Below are 27,194 nucleotides of genomic sequence, written 5' to 3' on the forward strand. Positions count from 1 at the left end.
TTTAGCTCCAAAGACCAAGAAAATCACACACACAAAAAAAAAATTTTCCTCGGTTCTCAGGAGGATATGTATAATACATTTTATTATTATCATTATTATTATTGTTATAGCTCCATATCTTTCACCTTTATATCTAATATGTTCAGAAGTTTGGAACAGAAATCACATAGCAAATGAATTCTGTGGGGATCCCCTTCTGTAGATATTTCCTCGTCTTTGTTCACAAATTTGAGATTAAAGATTAAATTGGTTTCCTTTTATTTTACTGTTATTAGTAAATTAGACTGATGAAAAAACAAAACGCACTTTATTTATGTTGACAATCCACAGCTCAGGGACAAGCAGGGTGCACTAACAGGAAGTCGCTGTTGATTTGACCAATCACACGAGGAGCAGTCCAGCAGGATTCAGGGGAGATGGGGAGGACTTCTGCCATTAGCGTGTACTGGTGGCTGTGTTAGCTCTGTCATTAAGTTAACCTAGTTGACTAGGCTTATTCTAACCTGCAGCACGAATACAAACAGTAAAGAGCTGAAATTTTCTCAACGATACAGAGGTATAAGGCAGCAAGTGGACTAACATTTCCCTCGGGAGAATATCGACCGAGATGTGTAACGACCTGGACTTGATATCAGGAATCTACCTGGCTGCTAGTCTGTTGACTGACAGCTGGCACCTGGCTGCTTAGCTAGCTGACTAGCTAGCTAGGTGAGCTGACTGGGTTTTTCGGGCTCATAGTCCGGCTCATTGTGTAGCTAGTACTGATTTTGGTATAGAGTGGAAAGCGGCTTCTCTGCATTATTTGACTCCGCCTGCTGTTCAAACCATGAGTTAGCTGAACAGCATCAGGCAGCAGTGTTCGGGATATTTTAAGGTCCAGCTAGTTTCTCTAGCTTTTAGCTTGAAGCCAGCTAGCAGCATTCATTCAGCTGTTGAAGCGTTAACGCCAGCACCTCAGCGACTGACTCTGTCCAACTACTGTCGTTGTCGCGACATTTATACATTTTTGGACTTGGTCCTGCTTTGGGCAGTGTCAAGGGAAAATGAAGAAATTTTTTGATTCCCGTCGGGAGTTTGGGGGCTCCGGGCCTGGTCCTGGAGCCGGTGGAGGAGGCGCTGGTTCCGGCGGCGGTGGCAGCTTCATCGGACGAGTCTTCAGCATTGGAAGATATCAAGTAACCGTGGAGGAAACAATCGCTGAAGGTGAACTACGTGGCGTTCCCTTGTGTGGATTACTACAAACACTTTAATTGTGATTTGGACGGCTTCATTTAAACGATTGGGCCTGTTTTTGTTTTGTTTTTGGCCCAGTCAGAGTAATGTTACTAACACAATGATAAGCTATCATGTTTGCTATACATTACTAAGTGGAAATGGCATTGGTTAATGAATATTTACTGGTCAGGGTTTAGAGGTTACACATTTAGGCAGTCCTCTGCATGCCTGTTTGCTGCCAGGTTGCCCAAACCTGTCTTATCTGTTTATTATTATTAATAATAACAATTATAATAACAACAGGCAGATTAGGAGGAAGACAGACTAGGCTGAAATTTTAAGATGTAAAGATGATGGGCTCTACATCTCTCAGTGTGTATTATCCTTGCATTACTACACTCTTTACTTGAAGGCTGGGAGGAACATAGCAAAACTGGATTTCCTGCTGTGCTGTAAGGGGCCAACGCCATGCTGAGTCACCTGTATGGATATTTACAGAGGGACTGGCAGATGTAGACTGCACAAGTTAAAATTAACTGGAAGTTGTTGGTTAGGATGTGTTGGCACATAGAATGTGACCTTACAGTAAGCTGAAACTCAAACATAACTTCACACAAACTTTTCCAGGTGAAAATATTCTTGCATGGTCATTTGTTAATCCAAATACTTAACTTAGTGTGGTGAGGACTGATTGCACCTTTTTTAGGTCATTTCTATTAGAACAGGCTAAACGGATATTGTGAAAGAGGTAAACCTTTTCCCTGTGGTCATTTGTCTTTGCAATGAGAGTCTGATGTCCTCTGTTAGCTAAGAGGGCCTGTTACTAAATAATAGATGAAAAAAGTCTGATTAATTTATCAGTACTATAGATGGGAACCATGTGTTTGGCCGCACACTGGCTTTATGAATGAGTTCCACAGCAAACTTCAGACCCGCCCTGTACTGGGATGTTAGGGAATTTCTTTGTTTCTGTGAGCTCAGTTTGGCCTTGCTGCAGATAATAACTTTAGAAAAGCACAATTCAGGTGTGTAATTCTTAGGCCTACTAAATGGCATCACCATAGAGCTGGGCGATAGAACGATAACGATATGTATCGCGATATAACTTTTACTCGATAGAGAAATTAAGCTATCGCGATAGACCTCGCCGCTCTTGTCCTCAAAAAAAAAAAAAAAAAAAGGTCAGCCAATCCAAATTAAGTAGCGCAGAGCCGCAGCGTCACGGCCGCAGCGTCACGTCGCGTGACTTGTTAGGTACAGCACAAGTGCCAAGCCGCACGTGTGTTTGTTTGGGAAGCAGCCAGCGGGTAATGGAGCCAGCGCGTAATGGAGGAAATGAGTGTGCCGACTAGAAAAATCACCCGAGCGTGACCGAAGAGAAAACAGATGATGGTTCCAATGCCGGAGAGATTGTCAAACGGAAGAGCCATAGAAGTTCCGTAGTGTGAAGGTATTTCGGCTATTTCAAGTCTGACAAAAATAGAGTAGCGTGCACTGTAAATTGTGCCGAAAGCAAGTCTGGAAATACAATAAACTGGTGCATGCGTCACACTGTGCGCCACGTTATTGTTTCGGTGAAATGGATTTCTACAATACTGTTACTGTTAATTCTACTCTCTGCAGTGTTTAAATGCTTACATATACACACAGTTACTGTCCCTCCACACTTACGACTCGGTTCTGCTTCTATGCCCCAGCTTTGTTTACTTTTTCCCACCGAGGCTTCTAGACTTCTGATTGGCCAACATTTAGGCACGGTTAGGAATCTAGCGCCACCTGCTGCTTTGGCATGTTCATAGCAGCGTTTTCCTTCATTTCTGCCTTTATGTGTGGACGGGATTATTTTTTAAAACGAAAATGGAAAATCTCCGTTTTCAAAAATACCCGTGTACGTGTGGACGTAGCCTCAGTCTCTGACTGGAAGCGCTAATTCGTCATTCGGCTTTTGTCAGACTAAAGTAACTGTTAAAACTGTTTGAAAAGCTCAGCTATACAACAAGGAGAGATTGAGAATTTCCTTTTAGTTCTCAGTTTATTTGATATTGACAAAAGTTAGTCAGTTTTGTCTGTTCTTCTGTAAAACAAACTAAGATTTATTTTTAGAATTAATATTTTGTTTCTAAGTGGAATTGACAATTTAGTCTGTTTCGTTTGTCCTATTTTGAAACTTAAACGCTTTAGCGGCTGCCTTTTGTGTAGTTTGCAATATTTGCCTTTATTTATCTGAAAAAGTCTCATGTTCCTTAAGTACATCTACCCTGTTGAACTTATTATGGGAAATAAATATTTAAATAAAAACAAGCTGCTGATTATTTCACATTTTACTTGTGAGCAACGGCACATTTAAATCTTACAAATATAGTTATTTGGCTTATATCGTGATAGATATCGTTATCGCCTGAAATGAAAAAAAAACATATCGTGATATGAAAAAATCTCATATCACCCAGCTCTACATCACCATAATTATATATACAGCTTCCCCAAGATGCAAGGTTTTATTTATTTATTTATTTTTTCCTTTCATTGCATTTTGATCTGGTAGTAGAGCTGCTCTTTGTAATTCGAGTACAGCTACTGGCAATACACCTGTTTATTCAGATGCTTTTCATTGAAGTCTGGGCCTGCAGTCACTGTTATCTGGCTGCGTCATGTAGTTAATTATTTTTTCCTCCTCTTACTCCAACTCCCTTTGTTGTCACTCTTGAACTTTGTGGCAACACACTTTACCCTGTGCTGACTAAAGCAGTGAGGGTGGCGCACTGTGCTGCTTTTGTAACTTTTTTTTCTTTTGTAACTTTGGTTTGGAGGTGCACGCTTTGAACAGTGTTATCTTTTTTTAGCTTTAGGTCTTGGGTAAATCTGTGATTTATTACTGACTTACCTCTGGATTTCCTGACACACAGCTCTCTCCCTTTACGGTCAGCAGGAAGTGTTGTTTTGTATTGATGTATAGAGTTACTGCTGGTAACATTAGTGCCCCCAGATCCTGCTGTCATTAATGTGCGAGTCATTCCCTTTTTGTATACCATAATTATCACATTTTCTAACAGAGTGGGAAAAAACCTTTTCTAAGTCAGATTAGATAGTTTATGCCACCTTCTCTTTAGACGATCTCTGGTTTTTCTCCCTGTCACTGCAGTGTTGTGCATATGTTTGTAAACAGCATCGTAGTGGTGAGGGCATGTGCTGTGTCTTAGTCTAAAGCCTAGATGCTTATTATGCAAGTTCCATTACACTGACAGATTGTAACTGAACATTACAAGCATTGGTGACACTTTTCATTGCAGAGCCCAAAGGTTTATTTTTGTGTGCATTTACAACTGTGTTATAATCATTTTACGTCAAGGAGTAGTGGCTATTTTTAGCTGGACTTATTTAGTCACCCCGTCTCCTGAGACAGTAGACCACTGCTAAATGTTACTTAAGACAGCCGCTAATCCCTCTAATTTCTAACAGGCATCTCAGATTAGACTGTGCAAGACAGCAGTGGATCAGATGCCTCTGCTCTGCTGGGCTATACACACACGTGCCCGCCTAGCCTCTGCTCTTTATTCTGATTCAATACAGGCCTCAGCTCTTAATTAAACTTCATATCTCATCCAAGCAATTGCTTTTCATGTCATAACACTAATTACTGAGCAATGTGCTCTGCCAGCTCCTTTTTCTTATATGCAGAGAATTTAGCACTTCATTGTGAAACTTCAAGTCATTTAATTCATGTTGACAACAGTAAAATGACTAAGTTTCCTCATTCATGCTGACCCACACAGGATGGAGGACTGAAGCCCACATGATTTCATATTTAGTGTGGTTTCCTGTTAAAAAAAAATATTGCTGTACTCTATGAACGTCTTTAACAATGCAGCTCGTATTGAGTAATGCTGATAGTAGTAGAATAATAATAATAACAATGATAATTGAATCTAAAATATCCAGATATCTGCTGAGAGATACTCAGTTTGTGCTTTATTTATTAGTGTGGTATGATTCCTGGTGGTTTTAGTTGCTATGGTTGTCACTGTCATCATTGTGACTAAACGTGGGATGATATATTCTCTCACTTCCTGTCTTGTCAGTTTTGTCTTCTTGCATCTTTTTGGCACAGCTGCTTACTCACACAGTTTTGTTTCAAGGTCTTGTGACTATTGTGCCAGCCAGCTAACTCACCACACAGTGTTTACAGGGAATGCAGAATTATTAGGCAAGTTGTATTTTTGAGGAATAATTTTATTATTGAACAACAACCATGTTCTCAATGAACCCAAAAAACTCATTAATATCAAAGCTGAATGTTTTTGGAAGTAGTTTTTAGTTTGTTTTTAGTTTTAGCTATTTTAGGGGGATATCTGTGTGTGCAGGTGACTATTACTGTGCATAATTATTAGGCAACTTAACAAAAAACAAATATATACCCATTTCAATTATTTATTTTTACCAGTGAAACCAATATAACATCTCCACATTCACAAATATACATTTCTGACATTCAAAACAAAACAAAAACAAATCAGCGACCAATATAGCCACCTTTCTTTGCAAGGACACTCAAAAGCCTGCCATCCATGGATTCTGTCAGTGTTTTGATCTGTTCACCATCAATATTGCGTGCAGCAGCAACCACAGCCTCCCAGACACTGTTCAGAGAGGTGTACTGTTTTCCCTCCTTGTAAATCTCACATTTGATGATGGACCACAGGTTCTCAATGGGGTTCAGATCAGGTGAACAAGGAGGCCATGTCATTAGTTTTTCTTCTTTTATACCCTTTCTTGCCAGCCACGCTGTGGAGTACTTGGACGCGTGTGATGGAGCATTGTCCTGCATGAAAATCATGTTTTTCTTGAAGGATGCAGACTTCTTCCTGTACCACTGCTTGAAGAAGGTGTCTTCCAGAAACTGGCAGTAGGACTGGGAGTTGAACTTGACTCCATCCTCAACCCGAAAAGGCCCCACAAGCTCATCTTTGATGATACCAGCCCAAACCAGTACTCCACCTCCACCTTGCTGGCGTCTGAGTCGGACTGGAGCTCTCTGCCCTTTACCAATCCAGCCACGGGCCCATCCATCTGGCCCATCAAGACTCACTCTCATTTCATCAGTCCATAAAACCTTAGAAAAATCAGTCTTGAGATATTTCTTGGCCCAGTCTTGACGTTTCAGCTTGTGTGTCTTGTTCAGTGGTGGTCGTCTTTCAGCCTTTCTTACCTTGGCCATGTCTCTGAGTATTGCACACCTTGTGCTTTTGGGCACTCCAGTGATGTTGCAGCTCTGAAATATGGCCAAACTGGTGGCAAGTGACATCTTGGCAGCTGCATGCTTGACTTTTCTCAGTTCATGGGCAGTTATTTTGCGCCTTGGTTTTTCCACACGCTTCTTGCGACCCTGTTGACTATTTTGAATGAAACGCTTGATTTTTTGATGATCACGCTTCAGAAGCTTTGCAATTTTGAGACTGCTGCATCCCTCTGCAAGATATCTCACTATTTTTGACTTTTCTGAGCCTGTCAAGTCCTTCTTTTGACCCATTTTGCCAAAGGAAAGGACGTTGCCTAATAATTATGCACACCTGATATAGGGTGTTGATGTCATTAGACCACACCCCTTCTCATTACAGAGATGCACATCACCTAATATGCTTAATTGGTAGTAGGCTTTCGAGCCTATACAGCTTGGAGTAAGACAACATGCATGAAGAGGATGATGTGGACAAAATACTCATTTGCCTAATAATTCTGCACTCCCTGTATGCTAAACCCAGGCCATCCAACAGGGTTGAATTATACCCTGCTGCAGGGCTGTTTGACACCAGTGGTTTAAACTGGATAAAGCGATTCGTTGCACATGTTTGATAGATTTTATTTTTATTGTGACTTTATCAGGCTCCTTGTAGTTTAGGTTATGATTATTTGATCTGCCAAGGTTGTCTTTTTTCCTCAGTAAAAATCAAGTCACTGTCAACAGATGGTCACTGTCCTGAGAAATAAACTCAAACCAGACTGAGCAAGGCAGTATGCTTAGCAGTGTTGTCTCATAGAAAGAACGCCCTGGGTTTTAGCACCAATGCAGTGCCACTTATAATTGCACTGTATATGGTGGCAAAAAATGCAAGAGACATAACTATGGTGGTTTTTCTATTTCTGCATTTCAATTTGTCCATTCTTCCTGTTCTTCTCTTTGCAGGAGGTTTTGCCATAGTCTTTTTGGTGAGGACTCATCAAGGTGCACGATGTGCACTAAAAAGAATGTATGTCAACAACGAACACGATTTGAAGATCTGCAAACTTGAAATACAAATTATGGTGAGTGTGATTGCCCCAAAGCTGACTGGAGAAAACTCAGCAATTTGCATTACTGTTAGCCTGCTCAGCAACAAACACAAAAATCTATCTAGTGTTAAGTAATTTGATACAGAAAATGCAAATATGAACAACCCAGAATGCCCGAAATTTAAAAAAAAAAAGTTATGCAAAAACACTATTTGACTTGTGTCAAGTGGTGATAACAAAGCAGCACTCAGGATTGTAATTAGTTCCATTTTAGAACATGAAGTTCTGTTTAAAATGTTGCCTTGTAAGCTCAGTTGCATGTCCGTTTCCTAACTGTAAGTGAAACAGACCAGTTCCTGTAGCCACTCCCTGGTGACATGCTTATCAGATGATTTTATCATCATTACCTTAAGTCCTTTGGCAGTTAAAATTAAACTGAGAATTTACAAACATTGATGTATTTTTTGATCTATCAAATAAAGTTTCTTAGGACTGCATGATATTTGAAAATTGCCTCTCTTGTTGTTCATCATTCCTGTTTCTCTCTCTGTTTGTTTACACAGAGGGACCTGGTGGGTAACAAAAATATAGTCGGCTTCCTGGACTCCAGCATAACTGCAGTCGGAGCTGGTGATGTGTGGGAAGTCCTGATCTTAATGGACTTCTGTCGAGGTAAATCGCCCAACCCCCTCCCCATGCCTTTCTATCTCTGAATTCAAAGCTCCATTACCCTCGGCTCTTACAGCATCCTTTCTTTTCTTTTTTTCCAAAGGCAAATGTTCAGCTGATAGCTGTCGTGGTCAATAGAACTTGTGTTTTACTCGGTGCTTAACTTAGCTGTGTCATTTGTAGAAAGATAAAATGTTAACATGCCTGTGCAGTTGTGAGCATCGTTAGGGTTTTTAAATTGTGTAGTGTCGAAAATGTATTAATTTTGTTATGCTATAAACAGCAATGTTAATGTGTTAAAGCAATACATTCATGATGCCCTCTTTACTTTTTTCTCTTATGTGAAAGCTGACCGCTTTGAAGTGTCATGTGAATGATAAAGATTAATGTATGTTTTTGTCATTTATTTTAGATGTGTTGGGATCAGAGTAAACTTATATTTGAGCCTTAAATATTACCTAGAAACTTTAAATAATTACATAAAAAAAAAGGAATTTATGTCTTTTTATTGACTAAATTTTTTTTCATTTAGGTGGCCAGGTGGTGAACCTAATGAACCAGCGGCTACAGACGGGCTTCACTGAAGCTGAGGTGTTACAGATCTTTTGTGACACGTGCGAGGCGGTCACTCGTCTACATCAGTGCAAGACTCCAATCATCCATCGAGATCTCAAGGCAAGCCTAATACATTTTCTGTATGCGAATACTACTGACAGCACAGATCTATCTAATGAATTATCACACTAGTAATTTGGAATATTTTTTGTTTGTTTGTTTGTTTTTTGCGTTTGTTTCACTGTACATCACATCTCACAAGTCTTATCTTGTCTTCCACACATAGGTGGAAAATATTCTTCTTCATGACCGGGGACACTATGTGCTCTGTGACTTTGGAAGTGCCACCAACCACTTCCAAAATCCACAGACAGAAGGGGTGGCAGTTTTAGAGGATGAAATCAAAAAGTTAGTTGTTTTTTTCCTCTTGATGTACCATCTACCCTATTTTCTCCCTATATTTCAGAAGCTCATTGGTCTGTTCTCATACATTACTGCTACTGCAGGTATACTACGCTGTCATACCGTGCTCCAGAGATGGTCAACCTCTATGGGGGAAATGTCATCACAACAAAAGCAGACATTTGGGTGAGGCTAACTTAAAAATATTATCTAACTACTATGACGTCATACAGAGTATATGTTTTTATATGTGTTCATTTCCTTGTCTGCGCAGGCCTTGGGTTGTCTTCTCTATAAGCTGTGCTACTTCACCCTTCCATTCGGCGAGAGCCAAGTGGCTATCTGTGATGGCAGTTTCACCATCCCAGACAACTCTCGCTACTCACATGAAATGCACTGTCTTATTAGTAAGTACTCTATTTGCTTAGATCATGCGACCGTTCTGCTTTCTGAATATGTGTAGTCTAGGTGCAGTTAAATTTAAATGCAAATTAACTCAGAATATTTTTTGTGTCTCAGGATACATGCTGGAACCTGATCCTGAAAAGAGGCCAGACATTTACCAAGTATCCTACTTTGCCTTTAAACTGGCTCGACGAGAGTGTCCCGTCCCAAATCTACATGTGAGTCATCACGGCGAGAGCAATAGTGGGAGTATTAGATGAAAATATGTGTGTGCTCAGCAGTAACTTAGATTTTCTTTTTGTTACTACATGTCTTTGATTTTACATCTCGTGTGCTGGAGTTTGAGTTTGAGTTTGAAACTTTCCTAGCTAGCTAGAAACAGTTCAGTTCAGTTCATTTTTATTTCAAACATTTCAAACATGTGCCTTCACAATCATTACAAAATATCATTCCATTATTTGTTTGAAAAGGAGTAGGCTGAAGTATTTACTTATTTGTCCCTACCCCCTCAAGTTTTACCTCTCATTCATTTAATTTTTTTTTTGTCTTAAATTAAACAAACAACATATGAAACATATAAACATATGAAGTAAAACAAAACATAACATACATAAATCAAAAACAAGAAATTAGCAAGCCCCACCACAGTATAGTTTCTTTCATATGAAAAATACAGAATGTGTATATTTGCAGATACACAAGTTATGGAAAAACAACAAACCAAAACAAAACAAAAAAACAACCAAAAAAGAACCGCAACACCATTACCAGCAACATTACCATCCTGGGTTAACCCCGTTTTCTTCATTCTTATACTTATTTAAAATTAGGTTTTTATATTTTACTTTAAACTGTTTTATGTTTTGACTGTCTTTTATTTCTTCTGTTAGACTGTTCCATAATTTAACTCCTGAAATTGAGATTGACATAGTTCTTAAAGTTGTTCTAGCACTTTGTATTTTTAAATTCCATTTCCCTCTTAAGTTATACCCACCTTCTCTTTCTATGAACAATTTACAGATTTCTTTGGGAAGCAATTTATTTCTAGCTAGCTAGAAACAGCTATCTAGAACACAGTGATATTAATGACAGTACAGATTTTGTCACTAGGCCCTTAGTAATAACAAAGCACAAAACAATTATACATTTATGGAAAATACTAATCAAAAATGTGAAAAGATTTGATCATTTTTGATAAATCTTTTCTCCTCTGCAGAATTCTCCTATTCCTGCAAAACTTCCTGAGCCTATCAAAGCAAGTGAAGCAGTGGCCAAAAAGAGTCAAAACAAAGCCAGGTGAGTGACAAGCAAAGCGTGTGTGTTATTTTTATTAATATTATTGTCATAAGAAACTTTGCGTTACTCTGCAGAGTTTTCTTCTTCTTCCATCAGGCTCACAGACCCAGTTCCTACAACGGAAACCTCAATTGCACCTCGACAGCGGCCCAAAGCTGGCCAGGCTCAGCCCCAGCCCATATCAGGCATTCTTCCCATCCAGCCAGCACTCACCCCACGCAAGAGGCCTGGTGTGGCTACTGGGGCACCCCAGGCTATAGGTACAAGGAGCTGTTTAAACTATGATTTTCTCTATATGTCAGGGTTAAAACCATTGTGATCAAAGCCTGGATTTATGATGACTGTTACCCTGCTAATAACACTATTTATGTTGAATTACTTTTGGTTCATGAATCCCTCAAGAATTTCACTATAATTCACTATATATTTATATGCTGTGTTCCTATTGGTTTAGTCTGCTCTTTAAAGGCTTTTAGTTTTTATTTAAAGTCCCTTCTGGTCAACTTGCAGAGACAGAATAGATGGTGGCATGATTCACCCTCACATTTATTTATGTGTTGTTCAAAGTCATTCTTTTGATTGGTATCGGTCCAATTCGTTTTTGCCCCTCAGCCATAAAAAGGCTGATGGGGTGTTGTGTCACCCCACTGTGGGGGCGGGTGGCGTATATACCCAAGTTTGTGAATCCAATAACTCGAGAGTGAGGTGATTTAAGATTTTCTCACTCACTTGCACAACAATGTTTGTGTGGATGACAGCTGGTTCCTGCTCCTTTTCACACATGGTTGTTGTGTTTTGTTGATAGAAGATGTGGTTGTTTTGTTTGATTTGTAGTACCAAGTGTGAAATAAATAAAAATGAAATGAAATGTAAGAATCTGCACAAAAAGAATCTGTGTCGTATTTGATGATCAAGAATACTTTTATAATTTTCTCATATATCGTATTAACTTCCCTTACAGGTGTCGGTATCAGTGTCCCTCCTCCAGCTTCAGCTGCTGTCCAACCTGCTCAACAGGCTCCGTCTGCTAACATGCAGCCGCAGGCTACATCTCAGCATCAGCAGCTGCTTATGAAGCAGCAGCAGCAGCAGCAAGCCTCTGCCTTCTTAAGCCCACAGAGCACTCAGCAGGTAGGAAGACTGTTAGAGCAAGAATGGAAATGGTGATTAGCTGCAATGTGTGCTGTTTCATGGATGACATTGAATAATGCTGTGCACGCGTGGTGAGACATTTTAATGCCTTTGTTTTCAAAGAATTAACAGCATCAGGGATTTTTCATAAAATGCATATTCACTGTGCAAGCAATAACAAGAAGAGTGTGATACCACGCAAAGGGTTTGGGCTTGATAATGAGACACACTTGAAAATACAAACTTCAGGTGTGGGCTGTCTGTGTTTTGCATGATGAACTATTTTGATTTCTGTGGATTTTAGTGATATTGTTTTTTGGCTGAGCTGCCCTGTTTGTTGTTCAAAATCAGTTTTAAGAGCTCTGTTTAGTTTCAGTGAAGCTTAAATTCAACATGATTATGTTCATCACTGGTGTGTGTGTGTTTCAAGCCAAAGCTACACATTTACACTGCTCCCAGTCTTAAGGTGGTAATCTCAAAGGTTTCAGGCCTGGTTTGATTTGGTTTCTTACCAATTAGATTGTGTTCATGGTGTTTATGCGTACAGTCACATACTTCCTATAGGTTTGTCCTATACAAATACTTTATAAATATAATCTAATGCCTCATCCTGTAGATGAACTCCACTTCTAGTTTCTTACACTACAGCTGGCAATGGTGGTCCTTGTTCTGCTCTCTAGGATTTGTGAACTTGTCGTAGTGCAACATGAAACACTTCTCCACCTGCTCCACATTCAGGCTTTTATGTTGCAATGGATCTCCACAGCTGGAGGAGGACTGTTGTCACAATCTGTAGTCCTGTAATATGTAGAAATCTGTAATATATAGAAGCTGGCATCAGTCAAGATCCGATCTTGAGAAGGAGCTGAATGATATTAAGGAATCCTGCAATAGTGTGTCTTATGTTACAGATAGGAAGAACCAGGGCCAACAGCAACTGTACTTCCCAAATAAAACACTTATGGATGCCGTCTTTTCCCCAGATGAATAAAGAAATAACAATGAGAAAATAAAGAATTAGTTGACAGGCAGTAAGTGTAATTTTCATTCATTCTGTGAGATATTGTGATTTGATTCTCATGCTGCACATAGCATGAGACTGCTAGCACCACACCTCAGTGAAAGGGTTGGAGGAAGTTACCTGGCTGAGAGGCAGGAAATGTGCTGTTTGCAGCTCTTTATTTAACCAACTTACTGTAGCTTCCTTTTCCATTCATTCTTGTAAGATTTTAACTAGATCTGCTGTCAACAAATTTTCAGTGTTATGACAGTGTCTCTCCTTTTGCCTGACTAGATCACCATAGTAACTGATGCTGAACACACAACCTATTCCTGCGCAGGTTATCTTCAGAGTTTTGGTTTAATTTTGGTCTGAATTTTGGTAAAACTTCAAGTTTCGAAACCCTAATGTGCAGTTGGAAATAAACAGCATTTATACAGCGTGTGTCAAAAAGAATCGTCTGATTTTAAAGTGGTTTTATTCCCCATTCTCCAGCAAAAGTGGAAATGCCTATTATTAGAAATAGGAGATTCGTGAGTGTCACGTGGTTGCTGGTCTGTAGCATAACAGCAGCAGTGGCAAGTTTGAGTATTGTGGAGACATGTTGTGTGTCTGGAGGGGGACACATTGAGAACTTGTTAACATTGTCTTGTTTGTAAAACTTATTATTCAGCCATGTACTTTAAAAATTTACCACAAGCTTCTATGTCCATTATTTCGATTACTGTCACTTTAAAATGATAGCTTTTTATAATAAGATGATTCTTTTTGATACACCTCACTTTATTTTAGTGCTAGGAGAGCTTGCGATTGATGATTTTCTGCCATCACTGCTCGCTTGTCTTATTTGCAGCAATAGGAGGTGTATTTTAAATTCTTTTTCTAGAGCTCTACTACCTGTTCCTCTGATAATGTTTCTGATCAGAGTAGGTGGAGCTAAGTCATTTGTTTTGTGTGGAGGAAGTATCAAATGACATGTCAGCTGCCCTCTTGGCACCTGAAGCAAGCCTAGGTTAACAAAGAAAGTTAATAACCACTACCATCATACCTGTTGTCTCAGACTGGATTGTTAGGTTTCATCAAGCCAGCTAACAGGAAAAGAAAATCTTGGCTATGCTGAACTTTCTTTCTTAGTACACGCCTGTTGACGTGTTTCGTTGACACGTTCTTGAGGAATGATAGTGTGAACTACTAAGCTTACAGACAAACTCGTTGCATTTGTACTGCAAAATTACATATTTACTTATTAGGAATCATTCCTCAGAAAACTGTTAAATTCCCATTCTGTTACCTCATTTATCAATAAATGTCAATTTAACAGACATTTGTTCAAACAAACCCTTTGAGATTCCCACTTTATTATGAGCTGCAACAAATATTTCCATATTTTTATAGGTTTGTTGTAGGTTTTCTTCCGTGCATTCATGTTGTTTGCTGGTGAAGCAGAACAGAAAAAATTAATCTGGTTTAGTTTTGCAATACATAACAGAAAATATTTCAGTTGGGCCACAGTTTACCTTGCTCACGGTCAGCTGTGTGGTGTTCCTGTGTAGCATCACCTGGTACAGAACCTCTACCACCACCAACTTCAGCAGCAACAAACATCATCACAAGCATCCAGTCTGCTGCAATATAAACCTGTTCCTCAAGTTGTTACCCTGCAGCATCAACACCAACAGCAGCAGCATTTAGTCCTTGAAACTGCAGCTGCCCATCTCACACCCATCCCCGAGTCTGCAGTTGTTGGTCCTGCAGCTCGTGGTCCAGAGTTTGTGGTAACGTCCTACTCCTGCTGCTGTCTGCTACTCTTTGGGTCGGGGCTGATTATTGGCTCGTCTCTAACGAATCACATCCAGACTTTTGCTCACTTTTTCCTCTTCTCGGTGGCAAAATATTCGAAAAATCTCATTCCATTTTTACTGAATGTATAATGTATAGAATTTTCATGAGTTTCTGTCAGACTGTTTCATGTTTTCCTCTCCTGTAAATGTTTCCTGTTTTCATAGAGTTGTAGTTTGGAGCAATCTTCAATCTCTTTGATCAATTTTCTTTTCCAGTTGCTCTTACTTGTTCTAATGTTTGTATCTGGTTCATTTATTTCTTTTTTTTTTTTCTTTTTTTTTTTATAATACTGAACTGTGCAAAAGTCTTCAGTTTTTTCTTTATGTTTTGCTTCCAAGCAGCCAGACTTGCATGTAATTTTTAAGTGGTCCTGAGCAATAGTTCTCCAGGCTTTATGAAGGACTTTTAAAGTTTTTCTTTGGACTTTGGCCTTTTTCACTCATTTTTAGTCCAGTACTTGTATCTGACCATTTCAGAGGAATACTGACCTTTGAATTGTTCAAACATAGAAAAGACAGCTAACTCAATAGATGAACCAGTGTTGTATCTACACTTAAGAGACAGCTTGGCTTTTATGAGCAGAACCAATTTTAAATTGTATCTTTAGGCACTTTGTTACAGTAGCCTATTGCAAAAACATACCATTTGTTTTTGAGCTGACTCTTTGAAAAATGAAGAGCTTTAATTGTCCTTCAAGAAACTGGAGAAGTACTTCTAAAGACCAGAAATTACAAGAAAGCTTATCTAGCAGAGTTCAGGCTGTGTTGAAGAATAACGGTGGTCATACCAAATATTGACTTTCAATCTGTTTAGAATTGTACAAACTCTGTTTGTGCTTCTATATAATTTTTTTCCGTGTATGTTTGCACGTGTTTCTATAGACCACAGGAACTTCTACTATTTTTCTAGAAAAATATAAAGAAAAGACTTTAGACTTTTGAACAGTACCATAGAGAAAAGGTTTTAGTTACTAACACATTTTCACCCCTCTGCATCATTTTTTTTTCTCATTGCAGACGACTGGCAGAGGGATCCACAAAGTTGGCTCCCTGACACCCCCCTCCTCGCCAAAGACGGCCACCAAGAGTGGCCACAGACGTATCCTTAGTGATGTCACCCACAGTGCCGTGTTTGGGGTCCCCGTTAGCAAGTCGACCCAGCTACTTCAGGCAGCTGCAGCTGAAGCCAGCCTCAACAAGTCCAAGTGAGCAGAATGAACTCCCCTCAGTGATCTGAGGATGAACTGTTCTTTCATGACACTGAGTGAAGATCGACGTGCAATAGACAGTACATTCATATCACAGCACCCAGAAAGAGGACAAATAACTCTTTTAGATCCCCGAGAATATCTCACTTCAGTCTTTAAATAACTGTTCATTCTCTCTCCTTACTACCGCATACATCAGGAGGCCAGTGTGCATTGACTTAACAGCCTTTGTGTAGTTTCACTGTGTGCTCCTACTGTCTTTTATATTTATCTTTGTACTGCAGATCAGCAAGCACTACTCCTTCTGGGTCCCCCTGCTCGTCCCAACAGAGTGTATACCATCCAGGTGACGGGGACGCCTCCTCAGCACTCACTGTCCCCCACACTCAGCCCGCCTGGAATCCTTTTGGCGACGATAACTTCTCTAAGCTAACAGCAGAGGAGCTTCTTAACAAAGACTTTGCAAAGCTAGCTGAGAGTAAGTTCAGTTTGTTCACACACAGCATTAGTGAATCATTCCATGATCTAAAACCTGTTTGTTTTTTCTCCTCCTTTGGCTTGTGCACAGCTGCTGCAGCTGGAGAGAAAGCTGCGGGATCCAATGAAAATCTCATTCCCAGCCTCAATGCCTTTCCAGGTAAGTCTTTGTTTAGCTTTTCTCAGTATGCCTCTGACAGCTTTGTAAAGGATGCTTCTGAACCAGCTGGATTTGTCTCAGTGATTGAGTATATGCGTATAATGTTAATCTATCATAAGGATTTGTCTGTGGGCTTGTGTACTTCTATTAAAAGAAAACAGTTTATAACCATCAGAAATCACAGCGCAGCCATCATCTTAATCTTATTTGCATGGTGATTGTTTTTTTTTATTGTTACATCTATATGCATCCATTGTAGGAAAAGCGTCCGCAATTAATATTGAAATATTCAAGTATTAGCTGTTGATACTACTAAAGCCAGTGTCCAGGACAGCCCTAGAGGCTTGCGCTTGTTGTAAGCAGGCAAATAGTCAAGTCAGAGTATCAGCTTTAAACTGCAGATCTTCAACTGATGATTCCAAGCACTGACTTTGAGTAAGCATCCCTATTTTCTTGCATATTATTAGAAAATTTCTGTTGTGTAGGTTATAGCTGCTCTATATGTTGCTGTCTCAATTTTTAGAGTCCACTGTGCAGTATTGATCTATAGCCATCACCAAGTGTAGCGTCAGCACTATTGTCTCTCAGACCCTTTTAACTGCCTCTCACTCTATAATATTGTGGTCACACCAGGACGCACAACGAGCCATCCCTTTGATTCTCCTGGACTCTTAGCAAATATACCTCATGAGTGACTTTGTATTTGCTCAGGTAGTTTCTTGGCTTTCACACCATCCACAGGTTAGCTTCCAAGTGCCAGTTTTTGTGGTTTGGATTAGTACACAGTTCTACCTTGTTGACTTAGCGAGCAGCCTCACAGTGGCTTCTTGTCAGCGTTCATGAATAGACAGTGTTGCTACAGCTAGATCGCATCTCATTTGCAGGTCTGTGCTTTCTCCTTCTCTGTTGCCTGGTAACGCGAAGGACAAATTCTCCTTTGTTAATTGGATTGCTTTACTACTAGTGGAGCCTGCTTACCAGTGCTGCTAGGAACAAGAGAAAGCTAAGCGCACTCTCCTGTTGAAATGACGGTCCAGCTTTTTATTTTCTTCTCTGTTTAGTCTTGAGTTCTTCTGGAAGTGTATGCTTCATGCCTCTTTACCTTTTTTTTTATTTTCTTTTTTTTTGTTTACATACTGTTTAAGGCCTGAACTGAGAGGATAAAAACGTTACGTAATAAGGGTGTGGGTAATCTTCTCTGTCCAGCCTAAGCTATCTCTTTGACTCTTTGGATCCCTTACTGAGATAGAATGCACACAAGCAAACACACTCTGACTTCTGCTAAAGAAGCACAACATCCCATCTGAGATAACGTGAAAACAGCCTTGTGGCAAGAGTGCAACAGCATGTAAAACATACTGTATGTAGCATTTTAAAACTGCATATTTTCACTGTTCCCTGTGAAAATCAAATGTTTGACATTTAGGATTTGTGAAAAGCTTTTCACCAGCATTGGCGTCTTTCCTATAGCGAAGGGGTCAGAAGGTCACATCTGCTGTGCCATTTTCTGAGCCAACACATTCCTTGTCCTAGATGCCCCCCCCAACCCTTTCTTTGCCCCTAGCAGTTTCCTGTGAGTATAAGGCTGCAGTGAAAAATTAGTAACTGCATGAAATACACTTATACTATAATAAATAGAAATACACTTCATGCATGCAGCACACTTAGTACTTAGTAAAATCAGATCTTATTTGTTTTGGTAACGACAACTTAACAACATCAACTGTGGGTTTTGTTTTCTTTTTTTGTGCACTGCTCCAAAAATGAGCTGAAAATGTTGTGGAAAATAAAAAGAAAGGTCTTCATTGGTTGCTTTAACTTGAAGTTTTTGAAGGTGTGAAAGAGCATGAGAAATGTTTTCTGCATTAAAGATCTGCTGCCATAATTTAACTTTTTTTGGCAACTGAATGCTATTGAGGAAGGAACTTATAACCCAGGGATGTCAAACTCATTTCACGTTGTGTGCCACGTACAGCTCACTTTGACCAAATAAATAAAAAATGTTTAAAATCTGCAATAAATTAGTAAAATGTATTTCTTTTGTATAGTATGACTAGTCATATCTGTAGGAAAAGCTGCAAAACTCATTAAAACACATTTAAAAGTCAAAACATTTATGCTGTTCCTTATATCTTCCAGAGGCAGTTGATTGGAGTCTTTGCTTGGCTTTTTTTGGCCCCAGGGCCTTATGTTTGACAACCCTGATATAAACTAACAAATGATTCAGTAATTTTATTATATTGATGTGAAAGTACCTCGAAATTTACATGATATCCTTAATTTTTTTTTCTTGCTGGATGAATCTTGCTTCTAAAAATGCTGACCATGAAGGCAGATGGATGCATTTGTCCTTGTTGATTTTTGCCATCATGCACCATCCCAAAGTGTAGTTTCTCTGCTTCTTTGTCATTTCTATGGAAAATCCTCTCTCATTGCCTTTTTCTCTGTTGCCATCTGTCCCTTTCTCTTCTCCCTCTTCTTTCTCTGGCTCACTCACAGAGAAGCTGATTGAGGGACAGAAGTCCCCTGATACTTCTCTTCTGCTCCCTGACCTCTTAACCCTGACTGACTCCTTCAACACTGCTGCAGAGAGCACCACAAATGGTACCAGCTATGTTCTTGTCCCATGCTTTGCCCCCAAAAATTCCTCATTTGCTCTGCATATGTCTTCCTTCCCTTTCTTTTCTCTAACATCCTTACAAAGTCAGGCATATCATCTGGGAAAGGAACAAAGAAGATGTTCTTCTTTCTTTTCTGTACTAATAACAACGTCTTTGTATTACTGTTTTACGTTGTGTTTATGTAGTAAAGGCAGAGGTGTGTGTGGACTCACTGATTCCTGGTTTGGAGGCTCCCCAGCCCCAGAGACATTTGGGCCAGCCAGAGCTCATTCCTGCCAGTGTGCCAGGTTAGCATCCTGGACCTCAGAATAGCACTTTTTCCGATCACTGTTTTACCCAAGGTTAACTAAGTTCAGGTTCTGCGACAATCCTAAGATGTAGTTTTATTGATTTATATTAACTCAAACATTTGCTGGCGTTCCAGATAGGGTTGTTCGTGTCGCAAAATAAACTGTTTACGGCAATATTTTTCACCATTTTGATGGTCCTTGTAGTGGCTATATTAATTTCTTAAAGTTCTCTCTTTCTCTTATATTTTATATAACCACACTAAAGATGGACAAGCGCCTGTTTTTATGCGTTGGTTAGCAACAACGACGGTAACAGCATCGCGTGTCCGCTTGTTTATGTTCCACATAAACCTTTCACAATAAAGCTCAAGATCCTGTTGAGACTTTTCAAAATAAACTGAATCACGTGAAAGAGCAGATTATTTACGGATGAGAATTTAAAAAAGAGCCGCCAGGTGCTAAAAAATAAACCTTAGCATCAAACGTTAGAACAGGCTTTTCCCCGCAGCACGCCGTGTAATAAATACTCACAAAGAAAACGGCGGCTGTTACAACTTATGTCTAAAAATGTGTAGTTTCATGCATCGGTTAAAACACTCGACTCCAGCTACATGACGCGCAGCTGGAAACACTTCCCGCAAGACGAGCTGCCCGAGATTCACAGATTTTACAGAAAATGTTACATTTTTGTGATTTATATCGTTATCAGGACGATAGAATTCTTATATCAGGATATGAGATTTTGGGCATATCGCACAGCCTTAGTTCCAGATCACAATCATTTTGGTCTATAACTAGAACAGTTGCTTTAGGATAGTTCAGTTATATGGACCATAACCTGCTTAAGCTTTAGGGTGTTAAGTGGTCTATTCAGTGAGATCTGCTTGCATTTTTCTGTGACCCACTTTGCCACGTTTATCTTGAAAAGTGCTATAGAAATAAAAATTGTGCTCAATCATTGAAAAAGAGACGCCTCTTTTTATTGTTTGTTATTAAATGAAGCTAACATAGCTTTTAAACTCTTTATGCTTGCACATATAAGCTATTATAGTAATACAATGCATCTTTTTCTGCTCCTTGCACTAACAGTCTTACTTTCTCATACCCTTTCTTTCTCTGGCCGCTGTCTCAGATTCTCTCACTGGGGAGGATTCTCTGCTGGGTTGTGATCTGTTATCTCATACCTGTCATGGAAACCCATCTGTTTCTGTTCTCCCTTCTTCTTGCTCCTCTGCTCCTCCTGGCGCTGGATCCTGCCTGGAGGAGCTGCCAGCTGGTCAGACTGCTTCTGGTAAGACCTTTTATTTTCCGCGTGCGTGTGTGTGGGGGGGCGGGGTTTCGGGGTTTCAGTGTTTGTGGCAACACAATTGCAGACCCCTGATCAACCACACAATAGAAAGGCCTGTTGAAACAGTAAAAAGCAAAAGTGGAAATTGAATTGGACACTAAATGACAGCCTCGCCAGACCCTTGACTCATTTGTAGAAGATGCTAAAAGCCATGTAAAACTGAATGGCTTTTAAAAACTTTGACTGCCCTGGCTGCTTCCGTTTATAATCTACTCGCATCCTCCTTTCTTTTCTTCTCCTTCTTTTTTTATTTCCTGCTCTTTTCGTTGGCCGAGTTAACCTCTTCCCGCTTCCATCGTTACTTCACTTCCTCTTCCTTCACCACAGACTCTGCTTTCCTCATGTCGTGTGGGGAGAAGGGCAATGACGACGAGTTTGATCCTATTCCAGTGCTCATCTCCAAAAACTCAAATCAAGGTAAGGCTAACCTAATTCTGAGATGAGCACTCACACCTGCTGAAACCCAGACTGTGAGCCACGAAGATGAATGAGCTAGCCCCCCCTCCCAGTTTAGTCACCATTAGCTTGTTCCTGGGATTTCTGATGTGAGAAGTCTTGTATGGGTGGCTTTTTTCTTATCTCATCGAGCTCTCACATTAGTCATCTTTTAACTCCCAGTGCTTCGCCATCTTGCAGGTGTTTTGACTCTTTTTAGTTTATCTTGAAAGTCTCCCCATGTTAGTATGGCTTTCCCTAACTCCCCCCTCCCCCTGTAATGATGCAGCTGTATAAAAGTTATCCCAGCTCACTCTCTGCTTGTTTCTCTTTCTACCCCCTATTCATGCATCTCTCTCCCCTCATCCTGGTCATCTTCCCACTCTTTAATTTCTTCATGCAATCCCTGTTAAAATGACTTATTCTTTTGCTTGTCTTTCACACTCTCCCTCGGCTCCTCCATGCCCATCTCTGTCTCTATCTCTCTTTCTTTCTGGCACGTTCCAGGTGGTCACTCGCGCACCAACAGTGGCAGTTCAGAGTCCAGCATCCCCAACTTGGCTCGCTCCCTTCTGCTGGTGGATCAGCTCATCGACCTCTAGAGGGGGTGGGAGAGGTCGAAGGGGCAGTGTGCAATCCTAACAAAGGGATATGGGGGGAGGGTTGGGGGGTAAAGATGGGCACGCAGAGACACTTAATGTAGCACCTTATGAGGACCAAGAGGAGCCAGTATTCTCTTTATGTGCCTCCTTGGCCTCAACTCCATCTCTAGTTGCCTGATAGCTGGTTTCATATGTCTCTGCTAGCCGCTGACATTCCCACACTGGTAAAAATCTTTTCATTAATGCCTGAGCATATCGTCCGCTTCTGTCTTGGCTACACCATGGTCTTCCTCATACTTTCTTCTTACTCCCATTAACATCCTTCACAGAGTGCACGGCCATAGTCGACCATCATCGTATGCACATGTTAAGCATGGTTATATGTGTCAGGGGTCTGACTAAAGACTGTAGAATGCTGTAGATAATTTGATGCACTTTCCTATGAGAGCTTTGAACTACTGGCCAAACAAAGATGCAACCTGGAGCTGCGCTTCTGTTCGGATTGAACCAGTTTACATATAAAAGAAGAAGTGTCAGTTTTGGATAGGTTTTAAAGATTTCTCACATTGTTGGAGTGCGCATAGTCATGGAAAGTCAAATCTGTTCAAGCCATCATGTGCCATGATTCCTTTATAGATCTATTTGTCTAAACCAGCTATTCCCAAAGTCAAGAGTGCTGCAGCCCACTTAAAAACCAGAAAATCCCACGGGCCCCACCCAGTGTTAAATCTTCACTCTAATCAAAACACGAGAGGGTGGTGTGTTTTTTCTTGACATTTCTATTTTAAAAAAGCATAAACAGCCCAGGCTGTTTGCTATAAATTGCTAATGCTGCCCAATCACATGCAAAGTGTCATGGCCACCTGCCACTGGGACTCAGACTTCAAAACAAGAGCGTAAATTTAGATCAGAGTGATGAAAAACTTCACAAACTCACCACCTCCGATCACCAGTGTTAATTCACTTTTATATAAATAAATACATTTAAATATGTACATACTTGTACATACTTGAGCGTAATTTCTGTTATTACTGCAGGCACCTGTAGTACCTTTGTGGCCCACACTTTGGGAATCACTGGTGTAAACCGACCAAGTGGCTTCACAGGCTTGAGCATACCTGTATACTGTCCCCTCTTTCTGGATGTTAAGCAGCGTGTCTAGCGTATTCTAATGCTACACCTGTAAATCTGTCAGTTGTAATCATTTCCTGAAACTGCTGAGGTCAGTGTTAATACAGCTGGTGAGTTCGGCTCCATTGCCACAGCACAGCTTCCCACCATTGTCAGCATTATCTACAACACCACTAATGCCAGCTCATTCTCATACCTGTGACCCATCGTTGAGGTAAGCACAGCAGAAGTAAAAGGGAATGAAGGTATTTGACCTGTTCCGATGCCAAAGCTAAACAAGACTCTATTATCATGCTGTTTTTCCTCTGTGTTGGTCCGCTCTCAGGGTCGTATAAATGAGCAGATTTTTAGCAGAATACCACCGTCACAGAGAGGGAAGTGTGACGTAAATGTCATTATTTTGTGTAGGTATTATGTTAATGAAGGAACTTTACATGAAAATATCCTTCCTCCCTCTCCCACTGACATCCTCTCAATCTTCTCTGGCCAATCCTTTGTTACCATATACCATAAAGTCAGTTGTGACAGTCTGTCCAGATGAAAGAGAAATGTAAATATACATAAAGTAACACTTTTTTCTTTCTTTTTTTTGCACTTGTCAGCATTGGTAAAGGTAGATTTTAGTGTGTAACATTTTATCATGTTATGATTAAAAGTGACTATTATTGATAGTGCTTTAGAAAGAATGTATTAACTGAGGACCATTATAAAATATGTAAAAATTGTATAAGGATGTATAGATAAAACATATTTGTGTATGAGGCTTTATTTAAGAGTGCAAAACTGTCGACTCTGTCCTTCTGTCTTCTCTCTTAGTTCTTGTCAAACATTTATCTAGTGCTCACGGTTTAGTTACCAAACAAACATGAGACTAAGTGCTTTTGAATCGCTTGACTGGATAGTATGTGTTGCTCTCCATTGCAGCTGTTAGGTTATACACTAGTACTGGTACATGTAAGTTACTGTATATGCCTGAATAGATTTTATTTAACAGAGCTAATGACGGAACTAACTTCCTGATAACACTGGGATACCTTTCACCTCTGTCTCCTATAGTTCATTAAATAATCATAAGAAAGGCTTGTGTGTGAGTTGTATTACATCTGATCTTAACCATTTTAAATGTCTACATCCCATTTTCTTTCCATTTAATATTGCGGTTCATATTTTTGCAGTCCACTATAATTCTGCATCCTGCAGCACTCTGCCACTGGTTGCAGACTTTTACGTGTGTTGCTGTGCTCTTTGGGTTGAAATGCAAACAGACTATCTATAATCATCAAAGTGTTAATGAAGTATCACTGATGGAGATCATCAGACTCGTCGTTCCCTTGGTGTTCTCTTAGCCATAAAAGGCTAATGGGGTATTGTCATGAATCCTATTCATATCACCCGGTGTAATGTTCATAAATAGAGTGGTTGTTGTGATCAGACCAGTTTTCAGAAACCTAAAAACTTTATTCCTCCTCACACTTTTCTAATTTGCCTTCCTAAATTGTGTGTCTGTTAATCAGGTAATATCTCAAGTTGACTGTACAGACTATGAGCTGTATTGTGAGAGATGAGAAGCTGTTTTTCTACACACTTACGTGAGCTGTCACACTGTGGGATATTTTTGTCAGCTCCAAACTGTGTCATATTCACACTTAAGTCATACGGAAAGGGCGTGGACGATTTAAAACACAAGTGAGGAGGAAAAGCTCACCCAAGAAGTAAAACAAAACAAGAGCCGAAAGAGCTGGTCTTTTCCTTTAATTGCTTCAACTAACCTTTCCCCCTGAGCTGCACGTTAACAACTGCTGTCAACACTGCTGAGGTAAGACTGATCTGTCTTCTGTGCAGTCTGTCTGTCGCTAACTATTTTTCACTTTTGCTGTGAAGGCTCTTTCCCCTTGTTTCCACAGATCTTTCTCATGCTCCCTCCTCCTCAACTGACTCAGTTTTAACCTAAAGCAAAACTGCTGCCACTGTTTTCCTGTAACACCGGGCGTTACTTGTGAAGGTTGAGTTGAGAATCGTGGAAACAAGGTTAATGTGGTGACGTACTAGTAGAACTGGTAGTGTTGTGACTGTGACCTGTTCAGAGTAGAATTGTAGTCTTGTGATGGGTTCTCATTGTTTAGTCATCCTCGAAAATCAGTGACTTACAGATTTTAGAGTCCATCTGTTATGCGAGACGGATCTGGTAGATAAATGGGCAGCTGGACCACAGATGGCAGTTCCTTCTCATTTGTATTCTAACATTTTTGTTTACCTCCAATTTGTTTTCCCCCTCTATCTTTGCTTGCTTGAACAGATCTCCAAGGGGAGAGTAATGGCTACTCTGTGCTTGAGGAGGGACAAGAGACTGAAGCTGTAGGAGCAGATTCTCCACAGAATGAGGGCTGTGTGCACTCCAGCGATGAAGACGAAGAAAAAGAAGCACACAAGGACGAGCAAGAGGACGGTGAAGGCATTGAGAGTCACATAGCCCCCCATGACTGCAGCGGTTCTAGACCTCTGCTGCAGGACTCTGAGGATGAAGAAGACCAAGGGCCTCAGTTAGCTCTCCATCCATCTCTGCACTCCAGCACAGCAGCAGCACAATCAGCTACAACCTTCGATCAACCTGCTCCAAATACCTTTGCCCAGAATCACTTCCAGCATGTACACGAGGCAGCAAAGGAGATGGAGGGCGCTGCAGATATCTTCTCCAAAGCCCCCTTTCTGATTGCGCAAGAAGACACAAGTGACGTATTCGCCAACGCTCCATTTCCACGCGGTCCCCTCGCGGCTCAGCAGCAGCAGCAGCTCGACGTTTTCTCTCAGGCTCCATTCGGAAAAAGAAAGGAGCCCAAAGGAGCGCAGCCGAAGACCTCGTACCCCCACGCAGCTGGAGCTCACGCTGTAACCTCTGATCAAGGAGTCTTAGAACAGGTTGCCCAGCAACCTTTCCGTCCTCAAGCTCTGGCCAAATACTCCCGACACTTTGAAGGACCTGTGCCCCAGCAGCCAGCAGCAGCTCACAGAGCGGCGTCTAACGCGAGCAAGCAGGCTGCTGTAGCATCTGTCCCCGCTGGACCTCTGCACTTGTGGACCTCAGACGTGAGCGCTGTAGACCCATTTGTCTCTGCACCCTTTCACCTCAAGGCACCGCAAGAAAAGCCCTGAACGCACACTCACAGGTCAGGGCAGTGGGAATCCGCGCCTACCGAAATATGCAAAGTGTAACAGGCGTAACGCATGCTGTCACCAGCGCTGCAGCGGGACTGCAGGCCTGCATGGATCTCATTCTTAACCAACTCAAATAGTGCAAGGTCATCTTTACTTTGAGTAAACTGACATCAGTCCCACATTCACACTATTTTGTTTCCCTCTGCCTTTCACGTTTTCCTTCTTGTTCTTATTTACACAATGACTACATTATGGTCAAGCATTTGATTGTTTTCTCGCCTACCTCAGTTTTTTTTTGTTTTTTTTTTCCTTTTGGTGTGCGTCGGCGCTGAAATATCACACACAGTGAGGGAGGTCATAGACTGTCTGCAGCCGTGGCGGTTAAATTTCCTGGACAGTTTGAACTTCATTGATCTGAAAATGCCTCATTCCTTTATTTTAGTAGTCAGCTTGAATGACGTGACAGTAACTTCATAGAAGCTTGAAAGATGGGAAGACACAGCCTAGGAATATTTCATTAAACTAGAAATGTGCAAATGCCTTACAGTTAAACATTTACAGTTACTTTTTGTCTTTTATGCTTCGAAGTTCATAAAGGAGATGCTGGATGTTGATGCAAAGTGTAAATTAAACGTGTGCGTTACGTTTGCCGTCACAATCATGTCATACAAAAACAGTTTGTTCCACATCATGTACGAACTATAAGTAAATGTTAGTCATATAACATTTATTATGGTAATTCTTATGTTGTATAAATGAAGACCATTCCCGTTGTTTGTCCTCACTGTACAATATGACATCTCCAAAGCCTTAACACCCTTGCTGCACCTCAGAACCACATCAGAACATCAGCAGCATTCATCACGTTTGCCTTCGTGCCCTCCTTAAATGAAAATAAAGACACTGCTGCATTCACATATCTTACTGTACTCGTGTTCAGCACCAAATACCTGTGTACAATCATGTACAACTTCCTCTTGCTGTCTG

At 40.5% G+C, this 27,194-nt stretch overlaps 1 protein-coding gene across 9 annotated transcripts in view; it reads left to right on the forward strand.

Annotated features, from left to right (window-relative positions):
• The first annotated feature begins 396 nt into the window (after positions 1 to 396).
• Positions 397 to 27,194, forward strand: part of aak1a (AP2 associated kinase 1a) — a 27,494-nt gene continuing 696 nt past the window's right edge. Inside the window, exons 1-20 of one of the 9 annotated variants that reach the window (XM_080894665.1) lie at positions 397 to 1,203; positions 7,397 to 7,515; positions 8,046 to 8,154; positions 8,684 to 8,826; positions 8,993 to 9,114; positions 9,213 to 9,294; positions 9,383 to 9,515; positions 9,628 to 9,731; positions 10,730 to 10,809; positions 10,906 to 11,069; positions 11,771 to 11,940; positions 14,494 to 14,715; positions 15,799 to 15,986; positions 16,274 to 16,467; positions 16,558 to 16,626; positions 19,126 to 19,230; positions 19,433 to 19,534; positions 20,670 to 20,828; positions 21,213 to 21,302; positions 25,351 to 27,194. The exon at positions 25,351 to 27,194 is cut by the window's right edge and continues 696 nt beyond it. In XM_080894665.1, coding sequence (XP_080750791.1) covers positions 1,044 to 1,203; positions 7,397 to 7,515; positions 8,046 to 8,154; positions 8,684 to 8,826; positions 8,993 to 9,114; positions 9,213 to 9,294; positions 9,383 to 9,515; positions 9,628 to 9,731; positions 10,730 to 10,809; positions 10,906 to 11,069; positions 11,771 to 11,940; positions 14,494 to 14,715; positions 15,799 to 15,986; positions 16,274 to 16,467; positions 16,558 to 16,626; positions 19,126 to 19,230; positions 19,433 to 19,534; positions 20,670 to 20,828; positions 21,213 to 21,302; positions 25,351 to 26,204 — 3,369 coding nt within the window. In that variant the 5' untranslated portion in view covers positions 397 to 1,043 and the 3' untranslated portion in view covers positions 26,205 to 27,194. Of the gene's footprint in view, positions 1,204 to 7,396; positions 7,516 to 8,045; positions 8,155 to 8,683; positions 8,827 to 8,992; positions 9,115 to 9,212; positions 9,295 to 9,382; positions 9,516 to 9,627; positions 9,732 to 10,729; positions 10,810 to 10,905; positions 11,070 to 11,770; positions 11,941 to 14,493; positions 14,716 to 15,798; positions 15,987 to 16,273; positions 16,468 to 16,557; positions 16,627 to 19,125; positions 19,231 to 19,432; positions 19,535 to 20,669; positions 20,829 to 21,212; positions 21,303 to 21,827 lie in introns of all 9 variants that reach the window. The other 8 variants (XM_080894673.1, XM_080894666.1, XM_080894667.1 and 5 more) reach the window with 8 other exon arrangements.

Source organism: Rhamphochromis sp. 'chilingali' (assembly GCF_963969265.1).
Source record: "Rhamphochromis sp. 'chilingali' genome assembly, chromosome: 10".
NCBI lineage: Eukaryota > Metazoa > Chordata > Actinopteri > Cichliformes > Cichlidae > Rhamphochromis > Rhamphochromis sp. 'chilingali'.